At 37.6% G+C, this 12,345-nt stretch overlaps 1 protein-coding gene across 9 annotated transcripts in view; it reads left to right on the top strand.

The window, feature by feature from the left end:
• MKLN1 (muskelin 1) overlaps positions 1-11,834 on the top strand; it is a 283,551-nt gene extending 271,717 nt beyond the window's left edge. For 7 of the 9 annotated variants that reach the window (XM_074315595.1, XM_074315597.1, XM_019751074.2 and 4 more), the window contains one exon: positions 2,521-11,834. In XM_074315595.1, coding sequence (XP_074171696.1) covers positions 2,521-2,642 — 122 coding nt within the window. In that variant the 3' untranslated portion in view covers positions 2,643-11,834. The remainder of the gene's footprint in view (positions 1-2,520) is intronic. The other 2 variants (XM_074315599.1, XM_019751093.2) reach the window with 1 other exon arrangement.
• Positions 11,835-12,345: the final 511 nt, after the last annotated feature.

The following is a 12,345-nucleotide window of genomic DNA, read 5'->3' as shown; positions in this document are numbered from 1 at the left end:
GAGCTTAGAGATCGTTCTGTGTCAGAAAGTAAGGACGTGCTCAAAAATTAATGGGGACATTTCAGAAAGACAGGAGCTCAAAAGAACTCTCTCTGGCCAAACCTGGGACAATATGAGTATTTAGATGAATAATGACAGTAATGAATATAACATTGAACAAGGAAAGGATCTATGGGTATATATTAATGCAAACAAATAAATGAATGGAGGGAAGAAAAGGAAAAGTTCTTCTTTACAATTAATGTCAACCAATAAATGTAGAAGGAACTGTCGAGTTAAAAAATCACCATATGGGGCGGCCAGTTAGCTCAGTTGGTTAGAGCGTGGTGCTAATAACACCAAAGTTGCCAGTTCGATCCCCACATGGGCCACTGTGAGCTGTGCCCTCCTTAAAAAAAAATCCTCATATAATTAGTAAATTGTTTTAGCAAAAATCATCAGTGAATGCTAAAATCATTGAGTGCAGGTCTCTTAGGAAACAGGATACTTTCACAGTCTCAAACTATCTTCTCATCAATAGCTTCATAATTGCAAAGGTAGAAAAGAACACCTTGGAGAACTCTGGCAGGTAATCAAAGTTAACATCACTGATAACCACAGACCTCCTGAGAGGATGCACTGAGAAGGACACAATATCACTTATGGAGTATTCTTGCCAGAACTGCAAAAACTGAATCTGATCATGAGAAAGCAATCAGATTACCCAAATGTAACACATCCTGCTACATAACTGCTCTATACTCCTCAAAAATATCAGTGTCATAAAAAAACAAAGAAAGGCTGAGGAACTATTCCAGACAAAAGAGACTTAAAAACTAAATACAGTATTTGATCTTGGATTGAGTTTTAGATTAGTGGGGGAAAATGGATTATTGGAATATAAATGTTAACCTTCTTAAATTTAATATATATATATGGGTTATTTATGTGACTATTCCTGTTCTTCGGTGAAATGAACTAATTAGCAGGAAGATGTCTGCAATTTACTCCCAGATAGTTCCACAAACATATGAGTGGGGTGCACACACACACACACACAGAATGAGAACGAGAACATGTGGCAAAATGTTACAATTAATTATTCTAGGTAAAGGTATATGAGTGTTATTCTACTCATGAAACTTCTGCGACTTTGAAATTTTTCAAAATAAGTTGAAAATAAAGCAATTTAGAAAACTCAGAAAAGCCTAAAGGAGACAAAAAAGAATATATAACCTTGTCGGTGATTCAGAGATAATGTTTGTTTACATTTTGGAGTATTTCCATTTATTTCTGTGATAGGACAGTAGGCTTTGTTAAATCTTAAGCTTGGCTCAAAAGAGAAAAATTTGCCCTCAAACTTAAAATAATAATTTTTTTTTAATAAAAAGGAATGTACCTTTCTTGAGGCATTGTTTATTTTCCTCCCAGGAAACTGGTATCCTTGGAGATGGTCTGTTCTATTCATGTTCTTTACAAGATTAAAAAACAGATTGCACCTAAAACGGCATTCTCATTAAATGAAAATCAGTCCAATTGGAAATAGTCTTCACTGAGTATCATGGCATATATAACTCTTTCTGGCCCTATGTCTGTTTCTGATGGCGCTGAGTAGCACTGTCATGTCGCAGCCATTTGGGGAATGGGGAAAATCAAAAACTAGTGTGTTTGTCATTGCAATACTTCATATGTGCATAAGAAATGTGAAGCAACTGGGAGAATACACCAGCTGACAAGGAAAGAGGCCTGTCCCTGAATATTCCTTCGCTTGGAGTGAACTTGAAATGTCTCCTAGACATTAAAAGGAGAAAAAATCCTATAATTCAATGTTCCCCACCTTTTAAGATTGTCATCCACTTACTAATATTCCTCTGGATAAAGTAGTTTATTGCTCCATTTTTGACATGTGTGCCTAACCTTAGAGCCTGGTACATAGAACCGTAAATGTATGGTATTTACTATTTGCCAGGTACCGTTCCACATACTGTATATGTATTTCGTTCCCTTCACCATCTATGTTTCCACTCAGTTCTCTGAGACCACTTCCAGCTCTCAGGGCCTTCATAAATTTAGACCACTTTCTGAAGACCCCTTTCATTTTGATTTTATTATATTTTTATTACAAAAAGAAATGTCGTGGGTCAGAAGCATTAAAAAGTCAGAAAAGGAGTGAAATATCCTCAGTGGAGGAGAAGAGAAAATTGCTTGTAAGGAAAAGAGAAATCAATATTAGTTACTCAAGTGCCAGGCATTTGGCGAGGTTCTTTTCACATCAGTGCGTTTAATCTGCACAATAACCTTGTGAAGTAAACAGGATTATCATCACAAGTTGACAGCAGAGGAAACAGTTACAGAAAGCTGATTAGCTTACCCAAGGCCACAGCACTGCCAGGCGGTGGAACCCATGTCGGTCTGGTTGAAAAGCCCGATCTGGTTTTGTTTTTTTCCATTATACATGGCTGCCTTTCTCAACTGGCGTTTGTGTGACGTGTCGAGTTTAATACCCATTGGATGAGTTTCTTTGTGTCTCTCCTTCACCAGGCTTTTCGGATGTGGATCACACCTATGCTCAAAGAACTCAGCTCTTTGACACCTTAGTAAATTTCTTTCCTGACAGCATGACGCCTCCGAAAGGCAACTTGGTGGACCTCATCACACTGTAAGTGAGGAGTCACTGGGCAGGAGCGCAGGACGAGTCCGCTGTCAGGGTTCTGGACGTCAGCGCGGTGAGCCGGTCAGGCTGCAGCGGCTGAAGAGGACTGCACCCGAGCTGGGGAGGGATCTTGACCATGGCGCGTTCTCACCCTCGCCCTTCATACCTGACCTCAGCCCCATGCTCCTCATCCCATTCCTCAATTAGGCTAATAATAAAGTGAAACTGGTATACTTTCCATTTAAATATATATATATTTTTTCTTACTTTTAAGAATTAATGAGTATAAAAAATAATCAGGTAGTTTACCATTTTCTGATTTTTATTTCATTTTTATAAAATTAGGGCAAGTAAGCACTATTAACAGACTCAGTGCTACCGGAATTGGGATTTTGTTGTTGGGTTGTTTGGCCTTTCTTCTTTCTCCTCCCTGTTTCACTTTACCGCGCATCACGCAACTGCTTACAAGTGGTGTCATGTGTTTACCTCTTTACTCCATTCTTAACAGCATGTAGTACTGTAGGGCAACTGACGTACGTTACAGTGATAGATGTGTCTGTGTTGATTGGAGTCTTTTATTACGTAAAGCAATAGGAGCAACAGAGGGCTCAAATTTGTGCTTCTTGTCATAAAAATGAAACCGAGATCGGTCCAGGCACTTATCTGAGATTGGTATATAGTATTTCTATAATGAGATGTTTTATAGTGGAGATAATAATAGCTTTGAGTCACAGAAACCTTAAACTGAGGAGAGTATAGTTCAGAACCCTTAAGAGCTGTTATAAAAAAAATGATCAGTGCTCGCTCTGCAGCACATATACTAGAAAATGACCAGCATGAGGATTCTAGTAGTGATTAATATGTTCATTGGTATTTTTGTAGCAATTTTGGAAGAAAATGACTTCTTCCTCTGGTAGAGCTGTGCAGAAGCAGGGCCCCTTGTGCTGTCAATTTGTAGCATTCTCATCTGGGGGGTGGATTTCCAGAATTATGCTTTTGTTTATTTCCGTACATGTTGGCTCTCTGCAGCCTGATATTTTAAAGAATAATGGTGTATAGTTGTCCAATGGAATACAGCTGACAGGCATTTCATTAGCACACAAGACCAAGGTTTTTTAAATGGAGGGAAAAAATGACAGTGCAAATATTTCTTTCATTAAACTGAAAAAGAGGCAGGTGGGCTTTTCCACTGTTTTGTGGGGAGTGGAGATACATATCCCATGAGGTGCTGAGGAATGCGGTGTAGGAGACGACACCTGGCCAGAGCTTACTTTTGTTCAGAAAGTGTGCTGTGTGCCGCTGGTCCCCGCCGTGCCTACAGCAGATGGAGTACGAGTGTCCATCCGCCCAGTGGCTCTTAGAAGTGAATGACTATGGAATTGAGTGTGTCCCTGAATAGCAGGATTAGGTCTCACCAAAGAAAGAAGGAAGCGACTTGCACTTTCAAAAGGTCTCACGTGTAGGCGTGACGCTGAGGTCCCTCTGTACTCTGCACTGCCTGGTTTCACTTCTTTAGGGGAAGGACAGAAATATGTTTTTCCTAGTTCTAGGCTTGAATCTTGGGCTCCTTAGCTTTCCAAGTATCCCAAAGCAATCAGTAGTGATTTATTAAACAATTATATCTGTATCTTACCTTATGAAAGATATAGTATATAATTTACTAAGTACCAAATTGTGTGGCTACAGAATTAACCAATTGATTTTTACAGGTGAGCAAATAGAATGTACTTACATACTTGTTCAGTTTCATAAAATGATTCCCCTGAGTAATAATCAAGAGCATAAAATATTAATATCACTAATATGGTAGACTATTGAATCTCATTTTGTGAGAATAGGTACAAATCAGAGTTGATAGGGAAGAACTTGAACTTGATAAGAGTTTCTAAATTTAAAACCTCTAATTTTGCTTACTGTGAATTCTGGCACTTTAAACACATTAACCAAATGAAATTCTGCTGCCCTCCACCATTTATTTTTATAGTGTTTTGTCATTTTTTTCCTTCACTTAGACTCCATATTTGGAAGAAGCTGAGTTCCTGACCTCAGTGATTTTTCAGTTCTTGTTTTTCCCTGATCCTGTACTAGTTGGGTTTTTGTTGTTGTTGTTTTTTAACATACGCTTGTTTTAATTTTATCTTTCCTTGATTTTTTTTAGGTGGAACTTTTCCCCTTTTCTGTAATTTTTTTTTTCACTAACATGTTTAAATGAGGTTGAATCATAGTTAATCATTTGGTGTTGCTTAAGTGAGATAGACTGTATTGAGGAGATTGTTGACTAGGTAAATCAGAATTTGTACCGTGGGGCTTGGAATGGGGAGGGGGGTGGCATGGCTGGTAATGATTGTAGGAGAATGTAGGGCTTCATTATGTCCCTGCCCAAGATTGACACATCGCTCATATTTCACATCCCTGATTTGAAACTTTTTTATATTTAATGAGGAGCTACATGTATTTTCAAGAATGCCAGCAGTGTATTATAATTTAAATAGTCTAATACGGTATTTAGACACATTGTTTAGATAGCCAAGTAGCTATGTTTTACTACATAAAAAATCTTTCATGCTTGTTTAGTGAGTCTCAGATTGAAACCCCTGGCCGATGAATTAGGGGGTACAGTGTGCTCAGTTTCATTATTCCTAGCTTCATTCTCATTTCTCTTTTTCCCCGTGGAATATATTATTCCAGAATAATAAACTTGAAGTAGTTTATTTAAAGAAGAAAACTGTATCTCTAACATTATTTTCAGTGCTTCGATTTCATGAGAAATGACCTGATTTGCAAGACACTTCTAAAATACATTTAAATTTTGTGGCTTGCAGAGACCTCCTGTGGCCAACTTCATTAATTGAAATATATCACTCCCTCACTCAAGCAAAGGCATTCAGAGGTGGGCGCCCAACTCTGTGCTGAAAGCTGACAGTATTCAGTTGTAGCAGGATCATCCTTTTAAATATGGTTTTCATTTATACTAAAGTTGACCTATCCATGTCTAATGAGTAAAAACTGAATGAGAACATTAGAAACTTAATTCATGGGTTTATCATAGAAAGGCCTGTTGGGTTTAGAGCTCAGTGATTTAAGATTGTAGCAACTGCATTCTTGAGTGAAATGAGTATATTGAATATAAATAGTTGCCAGCATATCCTTCCAGTGGCTCTCTTAATAGCTGCCTTAAAAGTGCTGTTTAGAGATACATTAACAGTTTCATGTCATAAAACGGAGTTTTAAAATCTAACCTACAAACAAAAACTAGTTTGAGGCACTTAATCATTTAGTAAGAGATTGAGAATGATGCTTAATGGATGCAAAAACGGGATGCAAAAACACTTAAAAAGGAATATGTTCCTGATTTTATTCCCTGAATTACGTTGTTTTGTGGTAATTATGTGAAGAAATTACCTTGCAGTTATTTAACATGATGTGAAATTCATTGGGTAAATTGTGGGTCATTTGATTGTTTCCTGAGTGAATGTTGTGTTAACTCTTTAGCTGATTGAATGTTGCAAAGCAGTTAAGAATTACGGTTGGAAGTGATCCCGGAGTGTGGGGGGGTGCGCAAAGGGAGCATTACAATGTGTACTCTAAAACAAAGTTGTCTAGCTATACAAAAATGTATACCCTTCATAACCCTTCTTTTCTTAAAAATCCGTGTTCATCTGCAATGTCATCTTTTTGCAGAAATAGTGGCCTGAATTTTCACTCAGATTTAAATTCTTAAAATAGTCCTTGACCTGGGATGTACAGGCCTCGTCAGAAAAGGTTTATAGTTCTGGAGGAATATCATGGAAGGTCTGCATATGACAGTGCTTGTAGATTGGATCTTTGGGCCCTTCCACTCAAAGATTTTCGTATTCCTTATTAGTCAAGTAACATTATTCTTTTGTGATTTTTTGACTGTGGCCTGTATCTCCCTGTGATTTGTATGAATGCAGAAATGTCTTGTGCTATCTCAAACTTACAGCCTAGAGGTGTTTTAGTTAAAGGTGGAAGTTTCCAAGTTTGTTGCAATAACTAAGGAGCCAACTAGACCAGCCAAATGAGGTTGCCATTGTTTTGGCGGGGAGGACTCATTATTGCAGTTTATGGATTTCTTCACCAAATGCTCTTTTTATTTTTCTCAAAAAATGCCTTCTTAAGAGATTTTATTTATACGTAGTTTTTTAACCTTGATTTCCTCCTACCCCCCAAACACCGTGAATTGTGTTTTCATTATTTTTCTTAGCTAATCTAACTTTATTCTCGGCTGTTCAGGCTCTAGATGTCTAGGTCTTCTGTGGCATTGTTTACAAGTGTTGTACTGCTTGAGAAAAAAGGCCAAAATCATGCTGAGACACCATACTCCTTTATCCTTGTTTATGACAATAGCGAAATTAAAAATTGTACATGATTAAAGAATTGATAACGTCCAGATATTGCTATAAAGTTACTTGTCATTTTCATTTTGGGAATAGTCATATGACTGGCAGCTTTAATGGAGGAGCCAGTGTTGGCTTCTTTTCCTGGCACTGGGAAGTAAAGTCATAAAAATTACTGATAAGGTACAAGTTTCATAGCAGAGCTCATGGAATTCAGCACATCACCAGAATTTCCATTTGCCTGTTGTGTGTGTGTGTGTGTGTGTGTGTGTGTGTGTGTGTGTGTATCTTTTAGCCTTTTCCCCCCACTCCCACTTCCTCTGAGTAGCACTGATTTTCTGCAGAAGTTGGAATTTGTGTTAAGAATTGACTTTTAATTTCTGATATAATTGAATATTAAGAAGAGCTTTGATTGCTATGGATTGATTGGTATTCATTTTTTCTCAAATAAAAATAATGCAGCCTTATAAATGTCTCTTTCCCTCAAGAATTGAATTAACTCAAATTCCAAATGTCTAAATCTTACTCCCAGGCATAGCCAGTGATAATATCCTTTGACAATGAATTCTGTAGCCCTTAACCTAAGGAGTTATTAGAGGTTATAGTAAATCACATTTTTCCAGTGGTGCCAAGAGGTGCACTGGTGGGAAACCATATCACTGTATGTCTTTTTCTGTTAGGTAGAACTCTCAAGTTACAGATATTGAACTCAAGGGATCCCGATTCAAAACTTGAAAACACCAGAATTAGAGGGTAATTCTAGTTTATCTTCCACATCACAGTCATTATTTGGAAATAAGGTTTGCAAAGATATCGTCATGTCCTCAAACACTTACTGGCTTGATTGAAAACAGAATGTCACGCGGATGTCATCTGAGAGCTATAGGGTCAACAACAAAAATAGGGGGAAATGTTTAGTAGGGAAGTAGACCGGTTGTAAGATATCACTTATAATTGTGAAATAATTTCTCTTTTATCTGTTGTTCACACAGTCTCAGTAAGCTATTAAATGTTTGTGTGCAGTGTCCTTTTTTGCCTGTCTATGGCATTTTCACTTGGAGATAACTGAGCCTCAGGAACAGAGCTAGAGAGAATGGGGGGTATGTTAGCAAAAAAAAATGGAGCTTTTTGCTCATGGCTCAGAAGGTCCACAAATCTAAATGAAAAAGAAAGCTCTTCATTTCCAACCCTAAATTAATGTTATTAATGCCGTGCTGGGAGAAGACCATCAGAAGGGGTCAAAGCCCAGTTACTCTGAAAGGTCTTTGGAAAGCAGATTTCTTGGTTAGTTGTTTTTCTCATCTTCTCCCAAATAGCTGTTAGAGATCTTGAAACAGAAAACCTAGTGTAACAGGCTCCAGATCTTAAACGTGGTGAGAGCAGTTTCTTATGTACAGCTAGTTCCTTGATAAGCATCCAGAAGGAAAACCAGCAATAAAACATCTTAACATGCAGTTTGGGGCTCCCATGGGATTTGCTTTTCACCAAGTTGAAGCTCTTGCTGCAACACAGCTCTGTACCATCTGGGATGCTAGCAGTCAGTTTGGAGATTGGAACTGTCTGCCACGCAAATCCCAGCCTGAGCCGATCATCATTCTTCAGTTTCATTCAGTGCTTGATGAATGCCAAATTAATTGGCAGGAAGGAAAAACACTGTGTTGATACACTAAACTGGCTTGTATGCTTAACTAAAGAGTCGCTCAAGTAGCCAATGTTGAGCTTTATTTCTCTCCTTTGTTAACAAATCTCAAGAAAGCCTTTGTTATAGTTTAGTTAATGTCATTTGGTTGGTGTTCATTTTCTAGCCCTTGAAAATAGGGAGGGCGGGGAATTTTCATTTCATGCTTAACGTATAACCCATGCAGAATTAAACTGACATCAGTTTAGTTTCCACGTTGTAAAATAAATGAATTATGCATAATCCCAAGGGTCTCTGTTCATCCTTTTCACTGTTTAGCCAAGAAATACATGAGTTCTGGACTTGGCATTAGAAGTAGTTAATAATTTTGGTTTCTTCTTTAGATTGCCTCCACGTCTGTAAAGTGATTAATTAAATTAGAGAAGATACCTAGAATAAGTCCCAATTCCATTGCGGTTGACAGAGCCTTATAAATTCATTTTGCAACAAAGGAGCTATGCTATCCGATGTTTGCAAATGTAGTTGCTGTATTTACCTTCTTAAGATTAGAGGGGAACCTAAGGACAGAGATGCATAGCTTTACATTTTTTTAATTGCCTGCTTTAGAAGTCCTAGGGTACTTCCATCTTTGTAAAGGCTTAGTTTAATGTTACATATACACACTAGCTATACTTGTAAAATCACTGAATACAAAGTTCTAAGACATACTAAAGTAATTGTCCCCTCAACCCCAAATTTGATAGTAGCATATCAAAATCCAAAAGTTTAAATAATGAGTAGTCTTTTGTGGGGAACATTCCTGTTTTAAAAAGTCATGTACTTGGTCTCCTTTTTGAGATTTTTTTTTTCTCCTTTCCCAGAAAAATTATTTTGGTGACTGACTAGTTGTAAACTATATTCTCCCTCAATTGTAAAACACCCATTTAGAGAAATAAAAGTGGACTTTCTTTCTTAAACATCACATTTAGCCTGGCCAAGAGATGCTGTGATTGTGTTATTCTGTAAGCCAGCTTGCTTTTTTTTGACTTGTGTGAAATGTCTTTTGAAATGAATAAATTAGTATAGTATTAATTTTTCTTTATTATAGTCTTTAGCTCAATTTAGAAATTGCAAAATAATGTGATGTTTTTCTATGAGCAGATTCCTTTTACATATACATACGGATATATGTACGTGGGTATATATACATAAACACACACACACACACACACACACACACAATTGACCCTTGAACTACACAGGTTTAAACTGCACAGGTCCACTTATACGTGGATTTTTTTTCAATAAATACTGTAAATGTATTTTCTTTTCTCCAGCATCCTTTATTATAAGAAGACAGTATAATACATTATAACATACAAAATGTGTTAATTGATTTATCGGTAAGGCTTCCAGTCAACAGTAAGCTATTTGTAATATTTTTGGGGAGTCAGAAGTTACACTCAGATTTTCGACTGCACAGGAAGTCCGGACCCCTGAACCCCTGTGTTGTTCAAGGGTCAGCTGTATATCTTTTTGTTCCCTGTCACCACTTCAGAATCTAGGTACAGTTGAGTCTGCTTCCTCAGAAGAAGAGTACAGGAAAGCTAAGATGAGGACCTCCTTTTCTTGGTCGTGGTAGCAGACATTATTCCGTCTTTCACAATGGCATGTGTATATATACACAGCTTGAGAAAGATGTTAGAATGTTTTGGAAAGTCAACTCTTTTACTTCTTGTATAAATTAGAAGTACTCAGTGGCCAGAAATGGAGATCCCTTCAGGTAGAGATAGATTCTCAAAACCAAAGTCGGACTGGAAATTAGATGGAGAAAGAAGTTACAGCTCCTCGCATAGGCAATAGAATGTCCTTCCGGGTCTGCTTACTAACTGTGGGCAGCTCCTTCTCTTTCTTATAGCAACCCCTGGACTGGAAACATGGCGCTGCAGCAGCCAGCTCATCTGGAAGTCGGAGAGTGTTAAATATCTTTTATGAGACTATTAAATAATAATATTTATTGATTTTTGTGATTATAAAAATGTTTATTGTAGGAATTTAGGAAATAACTAATAGTTAAGAAGGAAAACCACTATTAATTAACTAAAGAGAACTTACTCATTTTTCCTGACTTCTGTTACCCAACATGGTAAAGGCCAGAAAAAACAAAAACAAAAAAACCATTCTCATTATCTTTTGCCACATGTGTGGAGGACGGGGTGTAAGCATTGTCCCTACCCTTACTTACATTCCTTTAAGCATTGCCCTTTTCTAGATAGGCAGTCTGGAAATAATCCTGTTGATGTGTGTCTTTTAAGCCTGAATGAGTGTAAGGTATTACCCAGAAGCAATAGGGAGCTGCCTCGTTGAGGTCATTGGAAATTTCATCTCATTTGCATTTTAATCCCTTTATGCACCATTACTGACGTTTGGAGCATAGTCATACCCACGAAGAGCTTTCTGTTCAGGTGTATTTTTTAATATGACTATAATTAAACCCACACCCAAAAAGGATGAGGTGCTTTTCAAAGGCCAAAAGAAACGCAGAGATAAGCAAAGCAAAACAGACGGACATAAATGTAAGTAAGGGTACTCTTTGTTTCAAGGACTCCTTATGATGCTTAAGCAACATTGTCTCCCAAAAAAATGTGTTTCTCTGCTCACCAGCTAAGATTCACAAGTTTTCTATTTCCTGAGCCTCCTTAGTGTGTGAAGGAGATAACTGTAGCCTTTCAGGGTTCCACTCTTTTGTTCACCCTCCTCTTCTGTGGCAACGTGGGGTTTAGGGCTTCATCCTGAGGTACCTAAATCAGAAATGGAAATCACGAGGGAACTCGGACAGCTGGCATGAGCCGTAGTTGGAGCTTTTAAACAGAAGTGCTGTGGGGACATCGGGTCTCTTCTCACATCATTCTTGTTCTAAGTCATCGTTGAGCTATGTTGAGTGTGTTCTGCAATCTCCTCTATTTCTGTTATGTTCCTCTCTGGTTTAGCTTACTTTTGCTCAGTCCGTATGGACATCTTAGGGTTTTGTGGGTGGGTGGTTGTTTTTTTAAGTACAAGTGGTTTTCTGATCCCAGGTTTGATGAATGTGTTAACAACACTGCTTTGTGAATAAATAGTGATCTGCTGAACAGTTGCAATTGTAGAATTGTTGTATGTAATGTACATAATGGAGAAAGAATGTATTTTGTTCATTTTCTTAATAAAAAGTTATATATGGACACTACACGATGTCTTTCTTTTTTGCTAAAACTACTTTTGGAATCAACTTTTAAAATGTTTATGTACTTTGCAGTTGTTACATTTTTTTCCTCAAAAAGGTGTGTTTTATTCAGGCTTCCAAACATGGAAAATGATACACACTGTAGAAAGGCCTCACGGTGTTTTCCTTTGAGACAGTGCTGAAACAAAGAAGGTCTGGTAGATCTCACCAAGTTTCTGGGGTAAGTCTTCATTTTTAAAGAACACTGATAAATGACTTCAGAAAATATTTTCTGTGTACTCTTAATGACCAGCCCTGTTTTGTCTGTTTTGTAAATTTGGATTTGTTCCCCAGGTTTTCTTTAAGGGGGACATACGGTACCGGTTAGGAACTAGAGGGAAAAAACTGAACTGAAATAGAAAATTAATTGTAGACGATAGTAAAAGAGAACCTGGAGGTGTTGCCGTTTGGAAGAATTCTGGATCCCTGTCCCCAGGGAAGGACGTTAAGGGCTGAACCTTGAAAAACAAAAATA

This window comes from Rhinolophus sinicus, linkage group LG11, assembly GCF_036562045.2.
Source record: "Rhinolophus sinicus isolate RSC01 linkage group LG11, ASM3656204v1, whole genome shotgun sequence".
NCBI lineage: Eukaryota > Metazoa > Chordata > Mammalia > Chiroptera > Rhinolophidae > Rhinolophus > Rhinolophus sinicus.
Note: the sequence above shows the minus strand (reverse complement) of the source record. Positions and strands in the feature narration are given on the sequence as shown.